The sequence below is a fragment of the Thermobia domestica genome, chromosome 9, assembly GCF_964235325.1.
Source record: "Thermobia domestica chromosome 9, izTheDome1.hap1.1, whole genome shotgun sequence".
NCBI classification, from domain to species: Eukaryota; Metazoa; Arthropoda; class Insecta; order Zygentoma; family Lepismatidae; genus Thermobia; species Thermobia domestica.
Genome location: NC_137462.1, coordinates 82,280,634 through 82,304,650, shown reverse-complemented (window position 1 = coordinate 82,304,650; position 24,017 = coordinate 82,280,634). Strand labels below are relative to the sequence as shown.

The 24,017-nt window shown below is 34.5% G+C and overlaps 1 protein-coding gene across 1 annotated transcript in view; it reads right to left on the bottom strand.

The window, feature by feature from the left end:
* Window positions 1-17,580, bottom strand: part of LOC145694033 (sodium/mannose cotransporter SLC5A10-like) — an 80,368-nt gene extending 62,788 nt beyond the window's left edge. The window contains exon 1 of the mRNA XM_081770171.1: window positions 17,154-17,580. Within this exon, the coding sequence (XP_081626297.1) occupies window positions 17,154-17,237 (84 nt within the window). The 5' untranslated portion in view covers window positions 17,238-17,580. The remainder of the gene's footprint in view (window positions 1-17,153) is intronic.
* Window positions 17,581-24,017: the final 6,437 nt, after the last annotated feature.

Here is a 24,017-nt window from a genome sequence, read left to right as displayed (position 1 = left end):
TTGTAAACAGAGCGCAACCAATCCTTTAATTTAGGGATCATTTCAGGTTGTTTCGGGTACTTTTGTTCATGTTGTGGTCAAAATAGTTCCGAAATAATTAACACTACAGTACTTACGTTAAGCAATTTTTTGTAAAAGAAAACGTGCAGAATAATTAAAAGACCCCAGAGGACAAATATAACAAACACCTTCTTCGCCTTTATTCACGCATCTATAGCTAATCTTGTTGCTATCGGTAATGATGTATTACGTGTGTCTCTCAACGGAAACTCGGCGAACTAAAGGACATCAAGTTTGTAGTTATTCTTCGTTAGAGGGCAAGGGTAACATAACAATGCAGGATTGTGGAGTAGTGAGTACGCTGTACAGGGCCGGCGCTAGCAGTTTTGCCGCCCTGGGCGGTACTTTCAAATGCCGCCCCTTTAATCCACAAACCTTATTTTGACAGAAGACATTCAGATATTAAGAAAAAGTAAGATACCATATTTAAAAACATGTATGAAAAGGAAAAGTAAACAAAAAATTGAACTGCCTCTCTCGAATGCTTTAATATTTAAACGACTCCATACATGACACAATATTCAGTATGCTCGATTTCTGTACGTGATATACAGCAGGGCATACAGTTTTTTTTTTAATGTATGCTTTAGTTCGACTAAGAATTTTAATTTTTAAGCTTATTTTATATCAAAAGGTGTTTCCAATAGAGTATGGAGCAAAAAGATAATATAGTGAGTCAAATATTACGGCAAAAGTAAGTAATTAGCTTAAGACTTATAATGTACTAAAACACAATAGAAATACACAATTTAACATAGTTTAATTGAAAAAACTTTTCTTGTTTTGGTATGAGCAAATTCCTTTATCACATTCGCGTAGTCCAATGTTTCAGCCAATTGATGTTCCATTGATATCATCACTAGAGCACTTAAACGTGTTTGAGATATGGAAGAATGTAGATAGTTTTTAATAAGCTTAGAGTAAGTTTCGAAAAATTTCTTTCTCAACTTGCCACGGTTACTGGTAAGATAAACCAAATCATAACTGCAACACTGACATAGGGAGCAAAGTCATATTTCTTGATTAATTTTAGTCTCTTTTGATGAACTTTTAGGCTTAATTATAGCGGTTAATAGTTTCAGTTCGTCTTTCAAATCACGGGTTAATATCTTTCGATTCTTCGCGTATTAAAATGCAGGCACTTTTCAGACAAAAGTTCAGGTGGCATATCGTTCAGATTATTTATATCGTAAAGAAAATCGAAATACTCGCTGTGATGTTTAAATTGCCCAAACCTTTCTCTTAAATCTAACACAATCACGTCTAGAAGTTTGTAATAAAAATCGATCTTGTATCTTGTTTGTGGATCTTCAATAGCTTCATCTTCTGCCTTCTATTGAAACTGTCTCTTCTTTCGACTTCGAGCGTGCACTGTATTGCCTATCCATGGATCATCCATATCTAATGCTGATGCCAACTCCATCGCATCAATTAAGCAAGGTTGAAACTTTGCATCATTTCTGCTCCTCTGAAAGTTCTCAGATTTGTTTTAAAGAAACCCTACTGGATCAAACACACTTTTGTTTACTATGTTTATGTGGAGTGAAAAGTCATACCACATAACGAGTGAGTAAAGAAAGTAAAGCCACGCAGGTGGTTTGCTATACACAGAACATCATGGGCGATCATTCTATTATATTGTCGTTACTTATTTGAAGTAAGGTATCATAAGCCTCTATTTGATATCTAAGTGAAGTCAGAGCATCAACTCGACTCTCCCATCTTGTGGTGCTGAATGGTTTTAAAGTGAGGCTGCTAATAGGTTCCTTTAGTATGGCCCAACGTTGAACTGACGCAGAAAAGAAGTCAGAAACTTTTTTTTAACTATACAAAAAAAAAAAAAAAAAATGAAACGGTGGACTTGAGATGTTGTGGCTACATCGTTAACGATAAAGTTTAGTAAAGAAACATGTAAATCTTGAGAATTTATTTTTTCTTTTCATATTGGAACTATTGTCATATCTTTGGCCCTTCATATCTTCGATAGAAGTTCATTTCTTTTAGCCGTTTAATTATTACTTCTGTCAGTTCTAGCTAGACCAGTGATGTCTTTTACTGGTACGAAACCAAGAAAGTGTTCGCAAATTTTTGTAAGCCATTCTCCATTATTGTATGTGATTTGTACAAAACGAACGATCCTTTGTACCAGAAATATCTGGTGTACAGTCTAGCACTATAGTATAATATGTTGCAGCTCTCAACAAAAACAGTATTTTACTTTCAATTTACTCACTAAGAATAGGAATTTAAAAAATTTTGGACATCTTTTCCTCAGTAATGGTCGCATTTATTTTGCCCTCCCATGGTTCTTTTAATGTGTTCGGCCATGATTTGTATTGCTTAAATATAAAAACAATTATATATATATTTATATATATTGTTGATAAGACATGATAATGAACAATTTGTAAATTGGTTAAAAACTCGCTGCTAAAACCTAAATGTCTCTAGGTGCTGTAGGCTAGAACCGCCTGTCTCAAGTGGGAGTGTACCTTTTGCGTACTTGGAGTGGAGCGTTAGAATATTGCTGAATAGAAAAAAAATATAAAAGACACTTGACAATCTTATCCGCTCTAGCTGAAAATCTTATCTACGCTGCTGCAAGGGAAATCTTGAACGAGATACCTGTGGCTAGTAGTTTGATAATTGAAAATGAGGGGGAATGCTTTGAATTTCCTGAATCTGAGTGAAGTAAGTTTAAATTACATTCTCAGGGAACACAATTTTATTTTTCCATGTGGGCCTATTACGAAGCATTATATTTTAATAATATTCTTTTCTTTTTCAAATTTTGCCGCCCACTAGACGTGCCGCCCTGGGCGGTGGCACGGCTCGATCCCCCCTCGCGCCGGCCCTGACGCTGTATTTTCAAACTCTTCATCACTTGCGCTGATTAAAACAAACAAACAGAAAAAACTGTTTTGAACTAATAATGCTTCTCTACAGATGAACATTTTGTTTGCAGCAAAAAGTCGCTAAATGTGTAAGTAGGTAAATCGTCATTTAAAAATCACCCAAAAAAGTCTCCAATCGGAATTTTTTTTTGTCGCTATCGTAGGGCGACCATACGTCCCGTTTTGACCGAGACAGTCCCGTTTTAGGGGCGTGTCGCGGCCGTTCCGTCAGTAGATGGAAAAAAGTAGTATTCGTCCCGTTTTATGTAAATGAAAGAAGTAAATAACAAACCCAATACCTTTACTCCTTTTAAAAGTATAAATAATAACAAAGCGGCAAAAATTGAACTGAAATTCCCTATATTAAACATACTCTATAGTTCGCAGTACTGCTCGAAAGGCAGCAGAGGTTTTAGCAGTTGGTTGTGTGTCGAACAAATTTCAACGTGTCTTTCCTTTTTGATAAGTACCCGCTCTGTAACAAAGAGAGAGAGGAGGAAATCTGATATCAAGGCACTGATAAGAACAAAGGTAGATCTAAAAGTCTAGGGTTGCAAGAACCTGTCCCGTTTTTAACTGAAAATTTTATGGTCAACCTACGCTATCGTTGAGGTCGAATTCCCCTTATTTAGCGACTTTACCCAAAATTTGCAACATTGACCCCCACCGAACAACACCCCGTTATCTTTAGCCTAGCCAGTATAATAGTGGGACGTAAAACTTAAAGATTTCATTTCGAACAACACTCCCAGAAAGATTTCATTTCGAACAACACTCCCAGAAACCTATTGTTATACCATTCCCAAAACACCCTTTTGTACAGTTCTCCCTATTCGAAAAAAATTGTAAATAGCAGTGTTCATAGATAAATATGGAACTCAATTTTCCTGAATTTTCCAGGTTTTCCAGGTATTAATTTTGCAATTTCCAGGTCTAGTGGAAGAAACTAATAGTACGAGAACACATAAATTTTAAGAATACTATATTTATATATTTGAGAATGGCCACCCTTCTCCCCAATGAACGATTGCAATTAAATATTGAGTCACAAGAAAATAAATAATTAAAATAAAATTTAAGTTGAAAAATATTAAGTTGAGAAGCCTACTAAGGGAATTATATAATACTTTTGTTCCATACTTGAATACATTCAAAATATACAAAAAATATTGGCTTGGGGAAGAAAAAAGGGCCCGCGAGATTTTAACTGATTCTTGTAGTACTCGACGACAGAAATAGATTACTGAAAGAATTTTCAAAATCGGCACAGGCAAACATGAAGAAAATCGCATTTTCAGGTACCGGTTCAAAATGGGAAGAAAAAAGGACCGCGAGGTTTTAACTGATTCTTGTAGTACTCGACGAGAGAAATCGATTAGTGAAGGAATGTTCAAAATCGGCGCAGGCAAGCATGAAGAAAATCGCATTTTCATGTACCGGTTCAAAATGGGGAAGAAAAAAGGGCCCGCGAGATTTTAACTGATTCTTGAAGTACTCGACGACAGAAATAGATTACTGAAAGAATTTTCAAAATCGGCACAGGCAAACATGAAGAAAATCGCATTTTCAGGTACCGGTTCAAAATGAGAAGAAAAAAGGACCGCGAGATTTTAACTGATTCTTGTAGTACTCGACGAGAGAAATCGATTAGTGAAGGAATGTTCAAAATCGGCGCAGGCAAGCATGAAGAAAATCGCATTTTCAGGTACCGGTTCAAAATGGGAAGAAAAAAGGGCCCGCGAGATTTTAACTGATTCTTGTAGTACTCGACGAGAGAAATCGATTAGTGAAGGGATGTTCAAAATCGGCGCAGGCAAGCATGAAGAAAATCGCATTTTCATGTACCGGTTCAAAATGGGGAAGAAAAAAGGGCCCGCGAGATTTTAACTGATTCTTGTAGTACTCGACGGGAGAAATCGATTAGTGAAGGAATTTTCAAAATCGGCGCAGGCAAACATGGAGTAAATGGCATTTTCATGTACCGGTTCAAAATGGGGAAGGAACAAGGTCCCGCGAGTTTGAACCGCTACGATGTATGTTCACGAATGTGCCCGTCTTCTCAAATTTAGTTAATTACTGTGACACTGAAACATGTGACACAGAGTCATATTGTGGATGACTCTGCAATCGGCAACCACTGCACATATACTCCTCCTGCCCCACAGTTTGATTATTTCGATCCATTCCTCACGTGCTAACGGCATGGTTCAACATCTGCAAGAAAGAGGTAAATGTAACGTTCAATTGGCAATAGCTTTTCACCAAATTAAGCATGGAATCTGATTGCATGAAATCTGATTGCATATTTGACATACTGAGAAAATTCTAGCCCGTGGCCATATGTATCACATATCCCACCAGTTCATAAAAATTTTGAACACAAAATTACGGTCGTCCGTGTGACGTACTCCCAAAAGGCCTAATGTGTATCACCCACCTCACATTCAATGAAACCACATCCGTGTAGAATTTAGAAAGGAACTTCTTATGATGTATACAGGATGTCTCAAACGTTCCCTGACATAGGTTCCCTGACGACAAAATGTAAGAGGAAAAACATCTCGAAATATGACGTTTTCAATCTAAAGTGAACACTTTCTTAAAAAATCGGACAAGATGAATGTGCTGTATACTTTTTATGCACCCAATTTTAAATGAAAATGCAACGTTGTCATTTACCTGGACCCACGACATAAGTGAATGAAGTTACTGTTTGAAACGGGGGCTGGCCATCGACATGTTAGCGTAAAAGACAGTAACTTCACTCACTTCTGTTGTGGATCCAGGTAAATGGCAACGTTGCATTTTCATTTCACATTGGGCGCATAGAGAGTGTACAGCGCAAACGGGCCATCCGATTTTAAAAATTCCTTCACTTTAGATTGAAAACATCATAATTGGATATGCTTTTCCCTCCTACATTCTGTTGTAACTCTGATAATAACAGTTACCCTATGTCAGGGGACTTTTGAGACACCCTGTATACCTTATTTAATGTATGTTTGATGTCACTATAACTGTAGTATAATTTAGTTTGTTTAAATTTACAATTTAATACAAGTAGATTCGGATTTACATGCGTAGGATTTTGTATGCATCTAACTAATGAATTCTTTTATATTTATGCTTAACTTAGTGACTTGGCTTTGGACTGCAACTGATTATTGTAACCCATTATTGCTTGAGAAGAAACAAGATATCCGAATCTTCATTTGGAGAAATCAAAGTCTATTGGAAAGCTGGGGATTACAATCATTAATTTCTACATTTCAAGGTGCGTAGTAAATTATATATTGTGTTTATTGTTAAATTACTATTATTGGGTTTAGAATCAATGAAGCACTTCATGATATTTTATGGGGATCAAGATGGGTGCCGGATAGATAAGTATTTGAGCGTCAGGCTCTTATTTCTTTTCAATTTAATATTTAATCAATGATTATTTTTCTCCCTCATTATTCCACCAAATCGTATTCCAAGATCATATATCCATTTTTGTTCGATATATCCATATTTTTTTAACATTATCTCTTTCATATTTCTATATTTTCGATTTTTGATATTGTTTATATTTCGATATTGCTGTATTTTTCGATATTTCTTTGGTGGACTTTGTGGTGGACAAACACCTTGCTCGTGGGTTTTCTCGGGGTTCTCCCGTTTATTCCCACTTTCTTCATTCCACCATTTCATTCATTTCTCATTATCACCGTCTCCTTATCCTAACCGGCATAACCGTGGGACGTTAAACTTAGATTTCATTTTTTATTAATCTCAGCATTTTATAGTGTATTCTTAAGCTTAAGGTGATGTATAATTAAATTTTGAATTCAGTTAACTTATTTTGTTTCTCAGATTGTTTTTAAAATGTATGTACAAACGTTGATGTTCATTCTCGAGAGTTTAAAGTGACGTACAGTTATTAAACATAGTATTTAATATTGTACTCAACGTGGAAGTGATATACAGTTAACTTTTGAATTTAGTTAACATTTTTCTTTCTGAAATTGCTTTAAAAAGTATGTAAAAACGTTTTTATTTTCTTTCTTGAGTGCTAAAAGTGATGCAAAGTTATTAAGCTTACTACGTTATATTGTATTCTCAACCCTAAACTGATACACAGTGCGTTTTTGAATAAATTGTCAAGTTATTTGAGTGATGAACACTGGTAGAAAATCCTGACTACTACTGGAACATTGTGATTTTAAGGTGACGACTACTGGTGCAAGGATTTTAAAATATTGTTTTTCCTTCAAGGGCTACTCCTTTTTGAATTCTGACTACATGGTCACTATAGGAAGGATCAGTGAGTCTTTCCAACTATGGTACAGCTCCGACAGATTCACGATGCTCAGAGAAGAGACAAAATAGTATGTTTTCAAACTTAAAGTGAGAACCACTGGCGTTTTTACCTTGCTATGCAAAAGTGAGTAAGTACTCCAATGGGGTTCCAATGCGGTACCTAATTTCTGCATTTTAGATATATGGAAATACATGTCTCTAAAATGTAAAGAACTGATTTTTTGGGGGGGGAATAAACTATAGGTATGTGGGGCTTGCATACTTGACGCTACAATTCGGAAATTGAATTAAAATATGACTAACGGCTATCAAGATGTTGTCAAATAAAGAGAGGACCAATACAGGTATGGGATTTTCGTGTTAGATGCTAAAATTTCCGAAATCGGTCATGGAAAGTTAATAAACACCAGTAGCAATTTCATCTTAAAGTAATTAGATATCTTCATGGGGTGTTAGAACATCATGGAGTCTACCAAAATTAAATTTTAAAAGCTTTTGAAAATATAATCTGACATTTGTAAACAGTATTTGAAATATGTATTTACCCAAAATTTCCAGCTAGTACATCTAACATCTGGAGAAACACTGTGAAATAAAAGCTTGAAATTTCGGAAACAATTATTGGTCGCAACAAAATTAAATAAGATGGTACTTCTATGGGTTAAATCAGTACCTCAGTACAATTTCGATCGAAAGATTAGTTCAGTCCTAGGTTTTCTTCAGGCAATTCCAAGGGTTCATCGAGCTGTGCAAAAGAATGAAAATTCGCTGTCAATATCTAAGATAGTAACTAAGATATAAGGAATTATATATTTTATGACGTAAAAATAGATATTTTTATGGATTTGTACTTTTGGGTCTTTCCTATAAGAAAAAAATTCAGAAAACTACTGTATATACCTTAATAGACAATTCAGTGGGCGGGGACACAGTAGCTTAGTGGTAGGGTATTTAACTAATCTTTTTTTTTTTTTTGCAGAAACTATTGGAGTATTCACTTAACCCATAGAAATACGATCATACTTAACTCCCTATTTAATTTTAAAATTAAATAAAAGGAAATATTTCAGTGTAGCGACCCACGATTATGCATTTTAGTCTCAGGGAGATTATGATTAAAGCAAGTGAATGTTGTTGACAGAATTGATGGAATGCAAAGGTGGGAGGAAAGAGAGTACCCCGAGAAAACCCACGAATACGATGTCCACTACAAACAGACTTGGCCGTGGATCGAACCAAGAACCCAATACACCAGAGGTAAGCACTCTACCACTAAGCCACTGTGCCCCGCCCATTTAATTGTCTATTAAGGTATATACGGTTGTTTTCTGAAATTTCTTCTTCTTACAGCAAATACTCAAAAGTACAAATCCAGGTGGGTCTCTATTTTTACGACGTCATAAAATACATAATTCCTTATATCTCGCTTGCTATATTAGATATTGACAAAAAATGTTCACTTTATTTCAGAGCCCGATGAACGCTTGGAATTGTCCAAAGAAAATTTAGAGCTGAATTAATCTTTCGATCGAAATTGTACTGACGAGTCTGAGGTACTCACTTAACCCATATAAGTACCATCTTATTTAACTTTTGTTAGGATTAATAATTGTTTTCTGAAATTTCAAGATGGTGTATGGTGTCTCTCTAGCTGCTAGATGTACTAGCTGGAAGTTTTAGGTAAATACATATTTCTAATACGGTACTCTTTACAAATGTCAAAATATATTTTCCAAAACTTTTAAAATTTAATCTTGGTAGACCCCATGATGTTCTTAAACTCCATGGAAATACCTAATTATTTTAAGATGAAATTGATACTGATGCTTATTAACTTTCCATGACCGGTTTCGGAAATTTTACCACCTAACACGAAAACCCCATAACTGTATGGATCCTCTCTTTATTTGACAATATCTTGATAGTCATATTTTAATTAATTTTCTAAATTGTACTGTCTAATATGCAAGCTCCACGTACCTATGGTGTCGCTTTTTATTTCATCATATTTCGGTAACTGTTAGGCGTACCGACTTGCGGTTTCGGTAAACACACACCTCTAACGTTATTTAAAACGTTATTAAGACATATTTTAGAATATTTAGAAATGAGTTCTGCGAATATCATGACACCCGAAAACCCCCATCAGGGCGTGTGTGTAGTGTATTTAATTGAAACTACTTTTGAGGTTGTTGTAAGCCCTCGTAATTACGTTTACAAAACTGCACCACCTAGTACGCAAACCCCACACTTCTATGGTGTCGCTCTTTATTTTCCCATATCTCAATATCCCTAAGGCTTACCGAGTTGAGGTTTTCGGTAAACAAATGTCAGTTCCCTACATTTTAGAGACATACATTTCCACATATCTAAAAAAATACAGACATTAGATACCCCATGGTACCTCGAACACCATTGGGGTACCCACTTACTTTTGAATAGTAATACATTTTGAGTTGTTGTTCAGCATCAATAAACACTTCATAATTTTTCTACGTGCAACCCAAAAGTCCATACCTGACGGAACAGATTTTGTCCATTTAATCTCAAAAATGTTAAGATACTTTGTATTGTTAAGTACAACCAAGTTAAGCACACTGAATTTAATATTTTAAATATTTTCTGATTTTTGTTTCAGGTATTTCGTGCATCAAAACAAAACCAGGATTCTGCTTGGAAGACGGTGAAAAGAAGCAGTGTAGGTTGTGGCTAAAAGTACGTTCTTTCTGAAGACAGACCCAATTGTATTTACATTCTTTTGTACGAATATATAACCCTAATAAAAATACTGTACTACAAATTATTATTTCTTTCTTCCATAAATTAGAATAAAATATTATCTCTGTTTAAAGAAAATGTTAGTGTTAAGTCATTTCAACTCTTTTTCTCTGTAATAAGAATATTATCCCTCGCAATATTTTTTATCTTTGTGCTATTACGATTGGATGAAGTAAAATTCTATACGAAGCACTATTATTTCAGACATGCATTAAGAACTAATGTATTGTTCTGTATGTAAGGCAATGTGTATACTGAACATGTCTAGCGAAGTTGTTTTAATATAGAATCTATAACTCAGCTTTTCAGTAGTCAACTTTATTGGGAATCCGAAGAAAGAAGTATATATATATATATATTAAAAAAAACGTTGGACTTACCAACGTATGTGTTCGAATTCTGGACTAATCCAAATTATCCAGAGAAATCATTATATATTTCTTTGTTGATATTTCAGATGTGTCCTTTATCCAAGTCATATGAAACGGAGACTTCATACATCGCTATACTTTGTATGAACTATGTTCCGTATTTACTTAATCACTTTGTAACTTTCTCTAGGGTTGACAAGGCCGCAGGTGTCAATCGAACAGTTTAGTGTTTCACTCATGTCACCTTGTGACTAAGGTACGTCCTGTCGGTATATATATGGTACTGGGTTCAATTAGCGATAAAATACATTTTTAGCATTAAACAAATGTAAAAATCTACACGAAATGAGATACCATGATCTCTGACTTACGGATAACACCAAGCAACTAATGGTACTGAGTGTGATTGAGTTTACTATCTGGCTAAAATCAGTGTTCCTTTAGCTATACTTCTTTTCGTGCTCTGAATTGCAAAGATTGAAATAACCGTTTTAAATTATTGCATATATATCTTCTGAGTAATTCTGAGAATCATTGCTCTTTCTTTAAGCAATGTATGAGACTGTTAAACTGCTCGTTGCTTAAAATGTTGCACTAAGAAGGATGCATCCCGGAAAGTCCAAATTTGCAGAATGTCTAGAGCAGGGAAGGATAAATATGTTTAGTCGATGGCTGCACAACGCCTCCGCTGTCACCACGTTGTCACAGCGAATACAGCGGACGGTTAAGAATATTCTGCACTTACTATTAGGTATCTGCCTGGGAACTTTGGTGCAGCTACCCAGTCTCCTTCTTGGTGTCGCATTTTTAATGGCGAGTACTGAGTAGGAATCTCTTGTGAGCGAACACGTTTTCGGCTGTCAGCATAATTTTAATTATTGCGATATTAAAAAAAAACAAAAAAAACATACCTGTTAATTAAAATGTACAGAGAAGTTATTTCTGGAAAATTCTATTCAGGCCTCTTGTGGTAACAACTGCACTTTAGAAGAAGATACTATTAAGGAAAAGAATGAGGTAAAATAATCTTTATATCGTACAAGCAATGGATGATAACAGCTTAATAAATGATTGTACGTAAATCTTGTTTGAGTTTGAATATAGGATTGTATATGGCTGTGCATTTTGCATTATTATTGAAGTGCTGCAACTAACTAACTGCAAACCATATGATAAATTCTTACAGTAATATATCACATATTGATTTACTCTGTATGAAAACGAAAATAGTTTAACATATGGTTAACCTTCTTTGTGCCAATAATTTTAAAATTAACGCTTGTGTCACTTTTCAACACTTGGCTTTGCAGTAGCTTTCCAACGAATTAGCAGGAAGCTCAAACTTACAGGACACCCTGCAGGTAAATACATTTCTTTTGACAGTTTCACTGCTCCAAACTAAGATTTGAAAAGTGTAGTATTGTTAATTTTATTATTATTGGCACAAAGGAGATCAACCATATTTTAAACTATTTTTGTTTCCATACAGAGAAAAACAATATGCGACAACATTACAGTAAGAATGTATCATGCATTTTGCAGTATGTTGTAGCACTTCAATAATGGTGCACTATACGTACAATCTAGATCCTGAATATGTCCAATCCATATATTACAACAAGGCAATACGTATGCGATACAGGTAAAATCCGTATATTTCATATGGACAATCTATAAGCTACATACATCCAATCCATACATTACATATGGCCAACCTGTACGGGACATACGTATAATCTATATGCTGCATGCAGACAGTCTATAAGCTACATATGTGCACTCTGTATGGTGCATACGGATATTCTGTATGCTGTATCGGGACAAGCTGTGTGCGACATAAGGAAAATCTGTATAATACATACGTACATTACGTATACTGTATCTAGTCGTACGTACGGGGCACAAGTACAATATAGATGCTGTCTTGGGGTTGAACGCAAGAAACATACGTATAATCTATATACTGCATACGTCCAATCCGTATATTACAAAAAGGCAATACGTATGCGACATACGTAAAATCCGTATACTTCAGACAAACAACCTATAAGCTACATACACCCAATCCATACATTACATATGGCCAACCTGTACGCGACGTACGTATCATCTATATGCTGCATGCAGACAGTCTGTAAGCTACATATGTGCACTCTGTATGGTGCATACGGATATTCTGTATGCTGTATCTGGACAAGCTGTGTGCGACATAAGGAAAATCTGTATAATACATACGTACAATACTTACACTGTATCTAGTCGTACGTACGGTGCATAAGTACAATATAGATGCTGTCTCGGGGTTGAACGCAAGAAACATACGTACATAGCGTATAATACATATTACTTGAAATTATGCTCTGTCCTGAGAGTCAGCGTGTGTCATCATTATTAACTAATATGCTGTATATGGTCCTGACGTCACAAAGCTAGATATCACCTCCGTATATACTTGTTACTGCAGATGACGTCACACGAATGACGTCATTGCACTTATGCAGACAGTGCGTATAATACATGCTTTCTCAGCTATACGTTTGCTGCAGGATGTTATTTACGGTTGTACGTTAAGTCCAGAAACTACAGGAATTACGAATGTAACCTACGTTTTTAAGTATGCCACCTACATTTTTTTTTCTCCGTGTAGTATGAGCCAGGTCTGAGCCAGATCGATCCATTTTCTACTACTTTCTTTGGACTCAGAATATTTAAAAGACGATCAACCACCATTTTGTAAGACTGGGATATCACTATCATTTAATGAATAAGTCAAAGTTGGAAGAAAATAAGTTGGTTATGGAATTCTCATCTATATTATCGACCCTAGGGTTGGTTGGCCATGACGTAGTACGTGAAACAATTTTTCCGACGTGATAGTTCTTCCGATAGAAACAGACATAGTTTCTGAAACGAGACATTACTTTTACCTATTTTTGAGACGAAACCAGGCCCGTATCCACGGTGGTCTAGGGGGCCGGCCCCCTAAATTTTTGCTGCTCCCTAAAATTTTCACGGTAGGCTTGCAAATGAACTATAATATGGCGATGAACTATAATATGGTTGGATCAGGCCCCCTAACTTCTACCGCCCCTCCCCCTACATTTTTGGGCTGGCTACCGGCCTGGACGAAACAGCCTGAGGGTTACATGCGTAGGATCGAAACTGCGTACGGTCGAAACTGCGTAGCGTCGAAACTGCGTAGCGTCGAAACTGCGTACGATCGAAACTGCGTAGGATCGAAACAGGTTTTGAGCTGAAGTTTTCGATCGTACGCAGTTTCGATGCTACGCAGTTTCGATCCTACGCCGCATTCCCACAGCCTGAACCCTTGTCTCGTACGCAACTCTAAATGGTCCTGCAATTTAATTTCGCTCTAAGCACTGTAAATCAATAGGGCTGAGTTCCGATATCACTGAAGCGAAGTTATTGAATCCGACGAGCTGCTATCACCTTAAATTAAAGTCAGTCATCACAGTGTTCGTTTCGTTTAATTTATGCTTACGATAACGAAAATTGGGACACTGCGGCTGGTGTGAGGGGTCCTAAGTTCGATCCCAGGCCAAGTGAGTTTATGATGTACATCATTGTGTATTCAGATTTTCTTGAGGTCCTCGCGTTTCCTTTCACATTCTCATTTCACCAACCCCTTCCATAATTGTTCACTTCTATTACTCATTCGTTTTCTTTAGTCTGCTGTGGAACGAAAACTGGAAATATATCTAAAAATATTTTCAGTTGGGGTTTCATTTCGAACATACTTTTCCTTGTATTAATGAAATGAACACATTTTTTAGCGTGTCACTTAACGTCGCTTCGCTTATTGTCATCCGAATTCCTTTCAACACAAACACAAACAAACAGGAAGTGACTATTTCAATGACTTTGCGTGGTTCATGCTTTATGTAATAAGCGTAACATGCACATAGAAATAAAAAAAATATGAAATTATTTTTTAGCTTTACCCAAAACCTAATTAGATTTGATAAGTACGAGGGGCATGCTGAAAGTTTTTAGATACTAAAATTCAAATAGCGTTGCCTACTGAAACGTATCATGTTTAAACGTGTATGCCCTATTGTGGTGAAAAGTATAACTGTCTATTAAAAATTAGAGGTCTGGAAGTGCAGGTTAGTTTGAGCCTGTCAGTCGGCAACAATGGAGCTCAAGCGACATGATTTTCGTGCAATAATCTTTTTACGATTTAAGTACGGTTTAATACAAGAGCAGTGCCATGATCGTGTAGAAAAGTGTTTCGGGACTCTGCCCCTTCATACGCAACCGTTTTTAATTGGTTTGCAGAATTTAAACGCGGGTGACAAAGCCTGACAAATGAGCCACACCGCAGTTACGGATGAAAATGTCGCAGCAGTAAGAAATCTTGTGGATTGGGTCCATAATAAAAGATTATCTCGGCCTTTCCAAGCGTTTCAGCGGCATTACTCCTTTCAAAGAGTTTCAGCGTTTCAGGCGCCCACATGTTCTTACGCCTGAACAAAAGGATGACCGCGTGGAGTAATGCCGCTGTATGCTTAAATGACTTTCGCAGGGGCAAAGTAAAGACGTTTATAATATCTTCACAGCTAACGAAATATGGAATTGCAACCATGATCCCGAAACAAAACAACAGTCGACAGTATGGTGTTTTCAAAATAAAGCTCCACCTTTGAAAGTTAAACGAGCACGGAGCGTGGGTCAAGTTATAGTGGCAACTTTTTTCTCTAAGAGTGACCATGTAGCGATTATACAGTTATATTATCGACGTACAGTGACAGCAGAGTGGTACGTTACTTATTGCCTTCCGAGTGTCGTTGGAGCTTCGAGATCTGCCCAGCGATAGTCTCCAGTTTGTCTCACTATCTTTGTCTTCGCAATAATGCACAGCCACACACGGCAGCGAAAACTTTAAACAGCAAATTGGAACCCGTATTCTACCGCACTCGGCTAATTTTCAAGATTTAGCTTCGTGCGACTTTGTCTTCTTCCCAAAACCCAAGAAAAATCTTCGAGGACTCCGTTTTCAAACAATTGAAGAGGCTTTCGCAGCGTATAATAGTGAATTTTTTTATATTCCAAAAATATTTGACTTGTGGTTTTTTTAAGAACAAAAAAATGTATTAACGCTTATGGGGACTATTTTGAGAAATTGTAAAAGTTACATGTAAATAAATTGATTTTTCAAAGAGAATCTAAAAATTTTCGGCATACCCCTCGTATTAATCAGATTATTGCTTTTGATGAGATTATTTAGAAAATAAAGAAAAATATATTCTTCTAGAATAAAAAGCAAACTTAATTTTAAAGGTAAATTTTGTTACAGAGGTCATAAATATGATCACTGGTAGAAATATGTAATTTTAAAAAAATGAAATTAATAGATTTATGTTCCATAATTCTTCCCTTTAGACTAAAGATAGATAGATTATTCATGAAAGTGAATGTTCATGAAGTAATTAATGGGATGAGAATGTGAAAGGAAATTATAGAAACGAGAAAATCCGCAGATATGATGGTCACCACCGCATGGCCGGGGATCGTAATAGGGACTCAGAATCACATCAGAAGTGAGCATGCTACCACTGAACCATCGTGGGACGTAAAACTTATTTTTTTTTAAAAAATATTTCTATAGTTTTCTATGTCCTTATTTAAAAGACAAAAATTGCCTTCGAGAGTGGTGACCTTTAAGGAACATGGTCGATAAATAAACAAACTTGTATAGCTTCAAAAGAAAGGAAACACAAGAAGTCTACAGCTAGGAATATATATATAATCCTTTAAATTTAGGAAATTGTTATGTAGACTGAAGAAAATTTGCTTAAACTGAATACAAGAATTAGAATTTTACAAAAATTTTCTTCCTTTACTTTGAACTATTAAAAGTTTAATTTTTGCCGATGGGACTTCCCTTAAGAGCCGCCACTCAAATAAGAATGTGGAGAAGATTGAATTTGATTTAATTTGATTTCAGTTTAGCGTCCCTTTCAGCATTGAGTCTATATGAGATTTGGACCTACAGCTTAACGTGGAATCCCAACCACATGAGCTCCCGACGGGAATCGAATCCGCGGATCTCCCACGAAGAAGTCCCGTATGCCAACTGCTTAGCCACAAGCGAGCTCCTGGAGAAGAATAGAAAAGAGCAAGATATCTAAGAGGAATGAAATCTGTCCATAGTAGATTTCAATATTGGGAATAGTAAATAAATAAATAAATAAATAAATAAACGTGTGTGGGCATTACTAAGAGGAAATTATTTTCATTAAAGTACGATGGAGTAACAACATTGATATTGATATACTATGTTAAAGCGCACAATTAACACGGCACGTTGAAGAGATTAAGGAAAGATTAGTGCATAAATATTTCTCGATTTCCAACATATGATGGCAGAACCAGAGGCATCATTTGAGGTTCCAAGGGGCAATTGCCCCCTAAATTTGGGATTTATGTACAATTTGATGATTAGGGTAATCACATGCTTATAAAAAATGCGAAACTTATATCGGAGAGTTTTGTCCGCTCCCCAGCAAAATCCGATATGACTTTGCTGCACAGAATACTTATAACGGGTAATACTAATACTACAACTAATAATAATATCCTTATAAAATTTGTGCCCTGCGAGTGACCTTCATACCTCACATTTGCTTCAAGCTCAAAGATCTTTAAAAGATTGTAAATACAAATTAGTTTCTTTTTTTTTTTAAAAAAAATAATAATTTAATAAATAATTGCTTTTTGTACTTACCCACAATCCAACAATGAGGACACCCAAAAAATATGCAGCAATTACCAGATAATCTGGCCATTGTAAACCACCACTCGATAACATTTCGTTTCTTTATTGGAATCACCAGGAAAAACAAAAATTTCAAAAAAAAATTAAATAATTAAAAAAAGTTACTATGAGATTTCAAATTCTGAATTTATAAATTAAATTCTGGACTTTTAAAATCTTCGTTGCATACACATGAAGTTCTAGATGTGCAGATAAGCTTAAGTTTCGGTTCACTACAAAATCTTGTACTCCAAAAAAAGTGGCCCGAAAAATAAAAACACTCGCGCGAGTTGGTTTGCGAGCGATACGAAGTGAGCGGCTGTATATGTTGTTTCCTCGTGTAGAGCCAGCACACTAATGCTTTCCGCAACACTGACAGCAGCGAATAACTCTTCGTTTTTACGGTGGGTTGTTTAGCAAGGAAAAGAAGAGAGTGAAGATAACACCTACGATTTCGTACTAATACATCCGACGTACCGGTATTAGTACCTACAGTACGTACACACAAACTCGAACTATGATTCAACAGGGTTCTTCCCCTGTTAGGTAGAAGTACCGTCTACCAATTTGTATTACCTAGGTATAATAATAGCCTGTATTAAAAACCGTCCTTTACAAGCGAAAAAAAAAAAAGCAACAACGTAAAGGAAAGCCACTGATAACTGCTTTGCAGAAGCTTGTCATGTCAACTAACTGGACGATAAAATGATATGTGAAAATAAGTACGTTGTATATGTTGGTAGGCTTAATAGTCATGCTTCAAGTATGTAATCTGTAATGTGTTTTTTTAAAAAATGTTTTATGCTATACAGAAACAAACAAAAGTTAAACTAGAAGTCTTTGTTGAAGAAAAAAAAGAAAAGATTTACCTTACCAAAAATTACCTTGTTTTAGTAGTCCTCCAGATGAATGCTTATGCCATGAAATATATGTCCTACCAGACTTCCTTAGATATAATAATAATAATAGTAATAATAATAATAATAATAATAATAATAATAATAATAATAATAATAATAATAATAATAATAATAATAATAATAATAATAATAATAATAATAATAATATGAAATGCAATTTTTGAGTTTTACGTCCCACGGTTATGCCGGCTAGGCTAAAGGAGACGATGAAGATGAGAAATGAATGAAATGGTGGAATGAAGAAAGTGGGAGGAAACGGGAGAACCGCGAGGAAACCCACGCACACGGTGTTTGTCGACCACAAAGTTCACTTGGTGGGAGCAGGGTTTGAATGTAATAATAATAATAATAATAATAATAATAATAATAATAATAATAATAATAATAATAATAATAATAATAATAATAATAATAATAATAATAATAAAGACTTCCCAGCTTTTGTTATTTCCACTGTAAAATGAGCTCTCTCGTGGCTAAGCGGCTAGTGTACGCACCTTTGCATGATAGACCTGGCTTCAATTCCCAGCGGGAGCTCACGTGGTTCGGATTCCATGTTAAGCTGTAGGTCCACGTCTCATATAGCCTCGCCGCTGAAAAGGACGCTAAAGTCAAAATTACATCACATCACATCTGTAAAATGATTAGAAGACGGTAAATCAAACACAACTGATATGACAAGATATGTCAAATTTTTTGTCTGCCAGTGTCTAATTATGCAGAAACGTAAATTTCTTTTTTAAAAACAGTCGGTTTAGAGCTGGTTAGTTTTCTATCTCATAACTCTATTCTTAAGAAAGAAAGAAAAATAAAATAACTGCTATACTCATATTATATCTTAAAAACTGTGCTACAATTTCATTTTGCCATCCAACTAGAGGAACTGCACATCCACAAGAGATTTTGTGTTCGCTATTTCTTTCTTTCTTTCTTTCTTTCTTTCTTTCTTTCTTTCTTTCTTCTTCTTCTTCTTCTTCTTCTTCTTTTTTTTACATGTGTTATAGACTTACAGTCTTTTAGAACAATAATCTAAATATAAACTTACAATATATCTTTGTTTTTCATCTTTGCATAATCTCACAGTTTCATATTTATAATAGGTAATAGCTCTCTTGTAAAATTCAATAAAATATAAAAGAAATGTCCCACTTGAGGAATTTGGTTGTAGTCTATTAATGCCAGTTCCTCACTTTTGTTACAGATACCTTATTTATATAAAAATTAATTTATAATATTTTCAACTTAATTCTCCTCCATTAATTTTAATGATTATAACGGTTTCGTGCCTTTTCATTTCCTTGATTTTGGAGATAATTAAATAAAGAAAACACTTTCTCTTCCATTGCTCTCTAAGGTTCATTTTATCTTGTTTTTCATCTTTCTTTTTAGGTATAGTATTTGTTTGTAAGGTGGCATTGAAAGAAAGAAGGAAAGAAACAATTGATGAAGTATTTACATGTCTAAATTTGATACAATGAAAAAATAAAATAATTTTATGACTTTTTTCTTTAAATTTATTACCAACTTAATTTTTCACTGAAAATAATGCCAGGAAAAGGCTAGTTTTAACAAAGCAGTATCAATAGTGATACATTTTACGTGTTAAAAGTGCCTCGTAGAAATCTGAAGAAATGCTATTTAAACCCAATGAATCAATGGCAATCATTATCGAACAAATCGAATTGAAAGTCATTCGAAATTGAACCAGTGTGAGAAAATATTAAGCTCGAATATTACTTGATATGTAATTAGAAACGGATAAATGTTTCTTTCTTTAGATGTTTAAAGTTTGTACTTAGTTTTGTGACAACATTTATATTTTTTACTCCAACATTCATTCAATAGATCGCATTTCCTAATTGAATGAGTCAAAAGATTTAAGGTGGAAACGCGGGTAACCCAAGGTTTTTCTTTCCATTTTAAGATGACAGGTACTTCATGACGTATTATATTTAACGGTTAATTTTCATAGTAAATAACTTGGACTCGAAAGAGAATATAGAAAAGATAAGATGAAGACATATCTAGCTCTAGTTCTAGGACTAAGCAAAAGAATCTATAGAGTGAGGCAAAACCCAATTTCTGGTTCTCAATCAATGAATGGACCATTTGAAGGCAAACATCACAAAAGCCGCCGAAATCGCTCAAATTTCTCCTCCCGTGTCACCATATCAACACAAGTCTTACATAGAACAATTAGAAGATTCATTGAGAATGAGTCATGTATTGAAGCGGGTGGGACATATTTAAAAAAAAAAATCTTCCGGGAACTTAACTAATACTACATTTTTCCTTCACTCTGTATAATTTGCAACGATGCTGAATTGAGGCTTTTTCGTAAGTTTGAAAAAACGGGAAAGTGATCCAAAGAGTACGCCACCATTTCAATATTGTGTATATAATTATTTATCCACAAAATTATTCAAAAGTATATTAATTTTATTACAGGGAAGAGGAAAGGAAGGCATACCAACTGAGGAAGACGAGAATTCACAAAAATATACTTTAATTCGCCACTAGCTTTTAACAAAAGAAATATAGTCAAAAGACACAATTGATAATATCTTACTTTTCAAATAATCGATTTATAATAATTATTATAATATAGGAGGTCTTCCAAGCAACTAATTAAATTTTGAAATTTCGTTTCTTAATCACAAAAACTTATTTGACCAAAGAGATAACATGATAATTGAAAAACTAAATACAAACGAAAGCACATGAAATTGATTTGCGAAATACACTGAGATAGACAATCAAGTGTGAATCTAAATTAGTTGGATGAGAGATTCTTAAAAAGTGTTGACTTAACCTCGCTTGACTTGCCGAGTGGAAACTTGACATAATCCATGTTTTCACTTCTCACATCAGAGAACCAACCATCAGGTGAAAAAGAAGTGGTAGTGTTAAAGAAGAAAATTGACATGATCAGATGTTTCCTCTTCTACTTTCCAAACATTTCCCTTCAAACATTTTCTAAAGGGAAAATTGTGTGTTACTGCTTGAACACTCATCTCGGATGTGAAGAATTTCTGGTTCGATTTCAGACCAGCTAATGATGAACGATTGGGTTGCGAGATTGAACTGAAAGCAAACTCGAAGACCAGCGCATGACATGGTATTTGTGCAGTTCAGGATATACATTTGAAACTTTTTTTTTTGTGCTCAATATTAGGAGAAAGTTGCCAAATAGGGGGAGTTGTTTTCAAAAAAAAAAAAAAAACTTTTTTTCAAAAACGGGTCAAAGGAGATATCTAAAAGCAATGGTGATGATGTATTGGAACCTTGTTCGTCGATATGTTACTTCAGTATAAGAACTACAACAATAACTATGTGACAGAAAAATGAAAACCAGTAGTACTGGTTTACCCCATATTCGGATTCCCGGATTCTAATATGGGGATATAAGACATATAATCTTGAAACGAAATCGTGTTTAAAACTTGAAAATATTATTCACATCCCTCACACAATATCATTTGTGAGAGATATGGTCATTGAATAAATGAAAACGAAATAGTGTGAGCCACCTCTCTTTGCAGGAAGAAGATTGCTGTCAGTATACAATAATATTTATTTGTTTTCATAGTGTCGCGATGTACATCTGGTGCAAAAAGGAGATCCCGAGGTAGCGACACTAGGCCAGAACAGACACTGGAGTGTAACAGATCTACACAAAGAATACGAATGAAGTAAACAAAACCCACATAAATTACTTCCCAGATTTAGCTGATATAATAATATAACAAAGCAACAATTCCATCTTGATGCAATCAATATTATTCTAATTATAGCAAAAAACAAAATTGATCTAACCACTACAATTTTAACAATTTTGTGAAATTTGGAATTTATTTACAATTTCTTGTTTTCTTTCAGGTTGGTTTTAAACAGTGTTCCTGGTCTGCTACCATGAAGAAAAGATCGCACTTCGTTCGTCGGGTAAGTATACGTAAGGTGACCATGGCAGGAGCAGTAGTTGTCAACTTATCTCTGGTGCAATGTATGTAATTTGTTGATTTCAGTAGGTAATAATATAGTATTATGTAGTCCTTGCACGTTGATAAACTAACTTTAAATGTTGATCCTTAGGGATCCTTAGGATAGGTAAGATATCCAGTAATATGTAATAATATTGCTTACTCACTGTATTCTATTGTACATTATTCTAATATAATGTATAGCTTCCTGATATTCTTAGTTTTATCCGTAAATGATATATAAATACTATTATTGAAATGAAATCTTTAAGTTTTACGTCCCACGCTTATGCCAGTTAGGCTAAAGGAGACGGTACTTACTATTATTATTATTTAACTCTATATTTTATATTTCTTCAATGTAATTATTTTATATTTAGCTTTTACTAGTTTATACTTCATATTTCTTAGTAGTTTTATTAGTTTCATTTATTCTTAACATGTAGACACATGTATGTATATGAATTTGAATAGTTTTTGTGGAAAGAAGTTGTCATAGAACACTCTTATAGTAATCAAATACACATGTAGCACTTGCATCATTGTATAGATTTTATGAACAACATATAGCCAGAAGAAAACTAGTCCAACTAAAAGATATGATACTAATGATTATTAGGCCTATTCTTTCTTCCTAGTAGAATTTTTTTTATTTTTGATATTCTGGTATTTAAACTAGTTCATTTTGTACAACATCAAGTGACACTGGATATAAAAACACGAAGGGCTCTACGCTTATACTTAGAAATGTTGCATGTTATTCACATAATACATAAAAATAGTTTTATAACTATGACTACCTTTCACGTAGTTCAAGTAGTACCTTGATTTTCATAGTTTTGTCCTAAGTGATTATACTGATTAAATGTCAATTTACTTACGAAATATTCACGTATAAATATACTTTGGTCGTTTTGCGTAAGTTATTTGTAGTTTTGTGTAAAACTCTTTCCAATCTATCTATATTTAATTTTGATTTTAATCACTAAAGTTGCTGCCATAAAGGCATGTCAACTTTATCACTAGAATTGTTCTTATATTGTATTTGATTTAAAAGTTACAGAATAATCTGTAACCAAAATGATCCAGCCATCAAGCCGTATAGCCTGATCTAAGTAGAATTGTTAACACTAAAATATTGTAATAAACACTCGTAGCACGAGTTAACTGCGCCAGACTTGTATAAATTGTTCCAACTGACTTAAAGATAATATCAAACTTTAAAAAAAATATCTGAAAGTACGGTTGTTTAAAAACATAAAAATTGAAAAAGTAAGTTTTAAATTCTAGTATTCATCTATCCGGCCGCCATTTTGTACATTTCCAATCTTATTGCTTAAAAGGTTTAGATTTTGTTCCAATAATATATGCGTTTTCTTATTTTCAGGTGAGATTTGTTGCGTCAATTTTCAGTGCTTCCAACATTTGAACTATTTTGAGTTTGGAATGATGTTTAAAGTGACTTAATTAATTAAAACACTGGTAATGAAGTGAACTTCTTATTATAGCCTATCAGATAAACAATTTTGGTAACGTAACTTCTATTCATAATAACATAGCTTAAAATGAATATAATTTCATGATTCTCATTCTAGTTTGAGTTAGAAAAAAGTCATGTTTGTAATGAGCTGTTTGACGGTCGATTACGAGCAAATTTAAATAATAAATTCATTACCTTTTATATGGACCAAAAGTCAAGATGTGATCTACGTTTTTTTTTCAAGGAACACTTCGTACTGATTTAGATTTAATTGTTTCAAAATGTTGCATTTCGATATTGCATATGTCACACGATTTAAATTACAAAATGAACCTAAGCTTAAGTAAGTGGAATGAACTAGGTATTCACACTTTTATATAGACCAAAAATGAACGTTTTCCATCGGTGAACTTCTATTTGTTCCCAGCATCCCGCTCCCGAGGCAGGTATGTCA